A 7379-nucleotide genomic window follows, 5' to 3' on the forward strand; every position below is an offset into this window, starting at 1 on the left:
AATCACAGCCACCCTCCGGTCCACTCTACTATCCCCTTTTTGCAGTTTAATGTCTCTCTACTACTTGACTAATATTGGTGCAATCAAATTTCTGCGTCCAATTGCAGAGACTAATCTGTATCCATGCAATATGTTGTCTTTGTTTGCATAGCTGTAGAGATTCATATTAAATGTCTAACTAGAGAAACTAATCTCTCGAACTAAGTGAGATGTTACGATTTCAAACCTATGTTTATGCAATCTAAAGTCTTTGCACAGCTACAAAGATTAATACTACTAGCATGATAACAAAGCTCTGCGTCTAATTGCATAGACTAATCTAGCATCCCGTATTTTAATGTCTCTGCACGCCTAGTAATTGAATTGAATAAAATATTTTTATTAAATTTATTTTCATTATTAAAATGAACTATTGGTAATTTTGCATTAGAAAATTGAGGTATCTAAAAATTGAAATAGAAAAACAAGCGTCCTTCACTTGACTTTCACACTCCATTGTCAGAACAAAGAAAATGTCCAAACTCAGAAATCTGAAACAACCATAGTTCCTATAACCACCACCTCTTCCACATTCACTTCAACATCAATGGCTTCAGCATTGGAATGTTGGTCGAGGCGCGGCAACAACAACAACGATGAAGACATGGTAGAACAAGTCCTCATGGAAACCAACCCATCTTCACACTCACAACCCAACCACAAAGACTCTTCCATTATCCACAAGAAGTTCAACAAACTCACTCGCAATGTTTCTGAAGCTATTGCTTCCCTCAAAAACACCCTCAATATTAACCTTAACCTTGATTCTTCCAAACCCGACAACAACAACAGTTCTCGTACTAGCAACAATCTCGTTTGGGGAACTGTTGTTCGAAACTTAACTCAGCTTTACCCTGGTAGCCAGCTTCCTGAGAAGCTCATGTCCAACATTCGTAAACACTATGATTCCTTGCCTCCTAGGTACATGTTTTGTTACGGATTTCGATCTTAGCTTTTGGTTTTTATGTTTGTTTTTGTGATGGGTTTTTCATTTTTCGAATAAAAATTGTACCTTTCGACTTGGGCTTTGATCCAATCTGAAGATTCAATTGCATAATTTTTTGTTCTGTTTTAAGGTTATTTCAATAATGGGTCTTGCTTTAGGTTTGGATATGAATCAGTGAATGTCAACTTGAAGATTCAGTTGCATAGTTTTGGTTGTGTGCTTAATGTTGTTCCATTAAAAAGTTTTGATTTTGAAGTTATAAAGTTTGATTCGGGCAACTTCGGTTATGTTCTGATCTGATTTTGATTTTTATGTGAAGATCCATTAGAACTGAAGTTTGCATCTTTGATTTTTAATTTTTGGGCAGTTATTCTCAGGCGGGATTTGATGTTAAAGATGTGTTTCTTCACATCAAGTTAATTGAGCAAGCTTTGGAAGATTCACAGGCCGCGATTTTGATTGATGAGGAGTGTGATGATGAGATGCAGCTTCAGGGGTCTTTGTTCAAGTTGACATTTGCTTGCAACTCTCCGATTTCATGGCCTGCAATGTCGAGTGCGTTGGATAGTTCCTCCATTTGCTGCAAGAAGATTCAGATCTTTGAGAAGAAAGGCCTTACCCTTGGAATTGTGCTTTTACTTGTTCTTTCTGGGGCTGGTCAAGATAACTTGGTAAGGACCCGGGTTGAAAGTGCTCTCAAGTTTGCCATGAAGAAGCCTAAAGGTAGTGTTGTGAAGCTTCCTTTTGGGCTTTGTGGATGTCAAGAGGAGAATTTCAAGGGGAGGGAGCTTGGAGAGATTGAAGAAGATTGTAGCGGTGTATACTGTGAAAATTCGAGTCAAAAGATTCAGCTTGAAATGCCCTTGCCTAATTCGTCCTTTCATGTATCGGTAGACGAGTGGCAGACTATTCAGACAAATGCAGATGAGATGCAAAAATGGTTGTTGAACTCGGATAGTCTTGAGTTTTTGGAACAGATTGGACAAAATTCGTATAAAGGTGCCTACATGGGGAAAAAGGTTGGCATTGAGAAGCTTAGAGGGTGTGATAAAGGAAACTTGTACGAGTTTGCACTCAGGAAAGACCTGCTAGAACTGATGACATGTGGACATAAAAACATTTTGCAGTTTTGCGGTGTTTGCGTAGATGACAATCACGGGTTATGTGTAGTGACAAAATTCATGGAAGGTGGATCTGTCCATGACTTAATTTCAAAGAACAAGAAGCTTCAGAACAAGGATATTGTAAGAATTGCAGTTGATGTGGCTGAGGGGATCAAGTTTATGAATGATCACGGTGCTGCATATAGAGACCTTAATACTCAGAGGATTCTGTTGGATAGACATGGGAGTGCTTGCTTGGGAGATTTGGGTATAGTCACTGCCTGCAAGAGCAATCAAGAGGCAATGGACTATGAAACCGATGGTTACCGATGGCTAGCTCCTGAGGTATCCCCCTAATCACACTTACTTTATGTTGTGTTGTGCTATTGTGTCCATATTCCTTTAATTTTAGTTCTTGTTATGAGTAGTATATTGGATAAGATAAGACCTAAAAATAAGATTATAAGTTGGAGACACCGCTCTCTCAACAAGTTGATGTTGTAACGTTTAAGTTAGACTCAACTCAAATTTTAAAATGATATCAGAGTCTATCTAAGATCCGTTGGGCCATTTGTTGCCGGTTTACTCAACTCCCGCTCCAGATGTCCAACCATGAGTGTAAGAGGTGTAATGGATGACATAAGACCTGAAAAGAGTTTATAAGTGGGAGACAATGCTCACTGACAAGCCGATTTTATAGGAGTTGATTTAAGGCACAGCCCAAATCTTTACCATGATGTCTGTCGTAATATATTTGTCATATCAATAAATCTTTCCAAAAGCTTTAATCTCATGCCTTAGCTGACTTGTTTTTTATTCCTCATTTTGGTTGAAAACAGATAATCGCTGGCGATCCCGAGAGTGTCACCGAGACATGGATGAGTAATGTTTATAGTTTCGGGATGGTAATTTGGGAGATGGTAACCGGTGAAGCAGCCTATAATGCATATTCACCTGTACAGGCAGCAGTAGGCATTGCAGCTTGTGGCCTTAGACCTGAGATCCCAAAGGACTGTCCACAAACTCTAAAATCTCTAATGACAAAATGCTGGAACAATACCCCTTCAAAACGCCCCGAATTCTCCGAAATTTTAGCGATATTGCTGCGAGCAACGAAACAACAACAATAGATAAATTTTGTCAGTCATTGTGGAATCTAATATGTTGATAGTAATTGAAGGGAGTTTCATACACAGCACAATCATGAATCCTGTATGCTTTTTTGTAACCATAATGAAGGTGTAAAAATGTTTCATTCCTTGTTGAACAATTTTGTACTTTTTGTTTTATGCTGTCTTTGCCATCATGAATCTACTATTTTCATGTTTTGTGATGGCAACATGAATGATGGAAATATTTAAATAGTGTCAAATTGTTTTGCTATGAGGAAACTAGGATTTTTGTTTTGTTTGTTTAGTGCGTATCCTAAGGGTCCCATTTGAGATTATGTTTCATTAGATGTGAAACTGTCAAGGTCACTGTCTCTCTTTTTCATGAGATATTCACTTTTTTCATCTTTTAAGGAAGAAATCAAGGTAACTCTTTTTCCTCCTTTTGATAGATGGAATCATTAGACATTCTTCTTGGTATTCATCTTGAAATCATTAGATATTGATTGTGGGGCATGATGCATGTGAATGTAACACAAATTTCTTTATTTGTAAGTGTTGGACTTTTATAAAAACAAGTCATAACTTTAAACATTTTCACGCATATAAATGACAAGGTTTACTTCCTTAAATGAAATGCCTAATATAGGCCTAAATTTTCTGACAAACCTTTGAGGAATCCATGAGTATTGTACAAAGAAAGTAGGAAGAGCTGAAGTCACATATTGAGTTAAAGTCTTCCTACTCGCCCTCATAAAAAATGTTCTCTTTCAACTATCCAATCTTGTATGAAGGCATGCACTAATTTAACTTTTTTTTTTAATATTACAATCACTTACAATAATTCTTACATATTTTTTTCTTAAAGGTAATGCATAGCATTGTGTTCTCATAAGTCATTTGGAAGGCACATTTGAAGTGGAAAATAAGAATTAAACAAAAGGAATTATATGGAGACACATCTAGAGTGGAAAACTCTAATTTTCAAAAGGTGGATGTTGCAACTTTTGATTTTCTAGAATATGCTTGGTATGGTGAGATCAATCCATCAAAGAAAAGAGAAGACATGGATAACTGAATGTTGATATTTGGGAGGAAATTAAAAGAATCACGAGGAGAAGACACATGTCGTCAAATTACCATAAAGAACTACACGATAAATTATATAAAAACTCGTTTAAGGTACCAAGAGTGTTGATGATTACTACAAGAAGATAGATGTTGCAAAGATAAAATATAATATGAAGAATGATAATGAAATAACAATGGATAGATTTATTTATGAGAAATTATCTTGCAATTCTCAAAATTATACTTGGCACTCCAAAATGAATGAAATGGCCTAAATGTTCAATAAAAATTCACTCTAAAATGGTAGAGCATCCACTGCTGTGGACGAGCAGGTGCATCAGGATGAGTTTGCTGAGGTTGAGGCGGTGGCTGTTGTTCGGGAGCACCTAGCAGGTGCATCAGGATGAGTTTGCTGAGGTTGAGGCGGTGGCTGTTATTCGGGAGCCGGTGGTTGTTGCTGAGGAGTAGGTACCTGTTGCTGATGAAGAGGTGCCTAGAGTTGAGGAGCAGGTGGTTGTGGTTGAGGAGGGGGTTGTTGAGGAGCGGGTGGTGCATGATACGGACACCACCACAGGTGCATCTACAGAGCCATCAGTACACACTGATGGAGCTTTTCCAGGAGGACCTTCTGAAAGGTATATTTTGACAGGATATGCTGACCATGTCGCTTATAGGATATGGCAAGGAGAGGTATGTAACATTGCTTAAGTGCTTAATTTTTATTATGTAATTTTTATAACACATTGTGTTTTAATTGTATTTTTTTGTTACAGGAGCGTCCAGTGCTAAAGGTCACTTCTTACGGGTCGAAGTTGAAGAACTTGCCCGAGAGACCGATGCCTGAGCAGGTGGCGAGGATAGTTCGGGACTTCTATTTGATGGACTTTGCTGGATGCTTCCTGACGATGTTGGACGCCCCTCTATTACCAGATTTTGTTGAGAGATGGCACCCGAAGATCTCATCCTTCTATCTTCCATTCTGGAAGATGACGGTGACTCTTGATGATGTGCATTCCCTATTTCACCTTTTGATTGCTGGTACATTTTTAACGCTGGTACGTTTTTAACACCAGTTCATAGGGACCAGGCGATAGCGGTGCACATGGTGATGGATGCTTTAGAGGTTGATGAGCTGGTTGTGCTTAAGGAGTTTGGTGAGACTCGGGGCTTTCACCTCAGGTGTCTTGGTTGAGAAAGATTTATCAGAAGCTTGTCGATGCAGAGAGGTACCAGGCTGCCGCTAGGGCGTACATGCTACATCTAGTGGCATGTACTCTCTTTGCGGACAAGTCTGGAGTTAATATAGATGTTTGCTATCTTTCTCTATTCAGCGACCTTGAGACCCCATGTTGAGCTTAGGGAGTGGCTGCATTGACGATGTTGTACACGGCGTTTGATGTCGCATCTCGTCCTGACACCAGACAGCTTGTTGGTTATTTGAGCTTGTTACATGTATATATTTTTACATGGTTTTTGTGTTTTATTATAATTTACCCGGGCTTGATTATTTTTATTTATGCAGTGTTGGATCTATGAGCACTTCCCACACATTTGTGAGCGAAATATCCAGCGTTGTGCGGCTGCTAACCCTTGTGCGAGGAGCTGGAAGGCCAGACAGACCCATCCAGGAGGGATGATTGAGTACAGGCGGAGGCTGGATGCTCTGATGTTGGATGATGTCATCTGGACACTGTATACAGGTCACCGCGATCATCTTCCTTTTGATTTATCTTCTTTATATTCAGGGTATGTCAGATGAGAGAGTCATGTGGCTAGAAACTTGACTGAGAGGTGTTTACGCCAGTATGGTTATATACAGGGCATCCCACGGTCGATCCCAGAGACTCCAGCTAGTGGCATAGATCGCTGGTTTCAGAGTCACATCCTTAGCTCCCCCGTGAGATCATTGATACAGCTGTTGCGGTTCAGCAGCCTGGGCAGTGTCAGGATAGTTACCTAGAGTGGTTCCTCAGTGTGTCACACCCTAGGGTCATACCACCTGCCGCAACATCAGATGTTTCTGGGCCTTGAGGTACCAGAGCTTCTTCACCACCACCACCTCCACCTCTCACTGGTGACCAGGACAGCCGCTTGCAGCACATCGCAGTTCACTTGGATTGCCTCATGGGTTTGGTGAACCCTGATGGTGAGGTTCATAGTATTTTAGCTAGGTTGGCGGATGTTCCCCGTGGAGGACCTATGTAGATTTATTTTGTTATGATTGTATTATTTGTTTGTATATTTTGTAAGAACATCTTATGTATGAACATCTTTTTTATTGCATAATCTTTTTGGCCAGTACATGTTTCGAGTAGATAAAGAAAATAATATCAATAACAAACAAACATAGTTAACAAGCATCAGACGACAAACAACAAACAAGCATAAACAGTACTCCGAAACATGAAAACCTATGCACTACCGGAAGACACTGGACGAATCAGGCACTTCATTATGTCGTCAATGGATCTTTGGATCTGAGCATCCAACTTGATCCGACCTTTCATTATCCTACAGGGAAATGATTTCCACGTGGCCTTCACATCTTCATCATTCTTCAACTCGATTAACTTGTATTTCACCCTTCCATTTGTATCAACCCAGTCCTCCCGAAATTCGATCTTTGTCACCCTTCTATTATCAGAATCAGACCGCAAATTATTCAACGTTTCTTTCAAGGTGGCAAAGGATTCAGGCCCATCTGGAATCTTGGTTTGAACATCAGGGTTGCGGCCATTGAAATACACTTCTACATTAATAAAATACTGAGAAAGAGGCATTTTGTTGAAATGATGTGTTATCCGATAACCCTAAGACCCCTATTTATACAAATGGTGGTGCATTCTAGACCACACAAATGTATCGGTGCAATTAGGACCCTCCAAAAGTGTCGGCTAAATCTCAACAGTTTAAAAAACCAAAAATTACAACATACTGGAAATTTAGTTAATTTCAAATTTTCGGTATACCGGAAATTTGAAAATTCCAGTATACCGGAAATTTGAAAATTCTGGTATACTGGAAAATTGAAAATTCTGGTATACCAGAAATTTCAAATTAACTAAATCTCTGATATGTTGTACCGAAAATTTCAAATTAACTGAATTTTTG

The 7379-nt window shown here is 39.2% G+C and overlaps 2 protein-coding genes across 2 annotated transcripts; both read left to right on the plus strand.

The window, feature by feature from the left end:
- The first annotated feature begins 446 nt into the window (after positions 1 to 446).
- On the plus strand, positions 447 to 3589 carry LOC131656290 (uncharacterized). Its single transcript, XM_058926032.1, has 3 exons — positions 447 to 960; positions 1353 to 2433; positions 2928 to 3589. The coding sequence occupies exons 1-3, from the start codon at positions 587 to 589 to the stop codon at positions 3216 to 3218; spliced, it is 1746 nt and encodes a 581-aa protein (XP_058782015.1). The 5' UTR covers positions 447 to 586; the 3' UTR covers positions 3219 to 3589.
- A 733-nt stretch (positions 3590 to 4322) lies between these two features.
- Positions 4323 to 6473, plus strand: LOC131658484 (uncharacterized). Its single transcript, XM_058927772.1, has 5 exons — positions 4323 to 4379; positions 4737 to 4958; positions 5042 to 5323; positions 5791 to 6014; positions 6308 to 6473. The coding sequence occupies exons 1-5, from the start codon at positions 4323 to 4325 to the stop codon at positions 6471 to 6473; spliced, it is 951 nt and encodes a 316-aa protein (XP_058783755.1).
- Positions 6474 to 7379: the final 906 nt, after the last annotated feature.

Source organism: Vicia villosa, linkage group LG3, assembly GCF_029867415.1.
Source record: "Vicia villosa cultivar HV-30 ecotype Madison, WI linkage group LG3, Vvil1.0, whole genome shotgun sequence".
NCBI classification, from domain to species: domain Eukaryota; kingdom Viridiplantae; phylum Streptophyta; class Magnoliopsida; order Fabales; family Fabaceae; genus Vicia; species Vicia villosa.

Coding starts and splice junctions, on each gene's coding strand:
- LOC131656290 (XM_058926032.1), top strand. CDS start 587: ATGGCTTCAGCATTGGAATGTTGGTCGAGGCGCGGCAACAACAACAAC. Junction 961..1,352: donor TATGATTCCTTGCCTCCTAG/GTACATGTTTTG, acceptor ATTTTTGGGCAG/TTATTCTCAGGCGGGATTTG. Junction 2,434..2,927: donor ACCGATGGCTAGCTCCTGAG/GTATCCCCCTAA, acceptor GGTTGAAAACAG/ATAATCGCTGGCGATCCCGA.
- LOC131658484 (XM_058927772.1), top strand. CDS start 4,323: ATGTCGTCAAATTACCATAAAGAACTACACGATAAATTATATAAAAAC. Junction 4,380..4,736: donor TATATAAAAACTCGTTTAAG/GTACCAAGAGTG, acceptor GCTGAGGAGTAG/GTACCTGTTGCTGATGAAGA. Junction 4,959..5,041: donor ATAGGATATGGCAAGGAGAG/GTATGTAACATT, acceptor TTTTTGTTACAG/GAGCGTCCAGTGCTAAAGGT.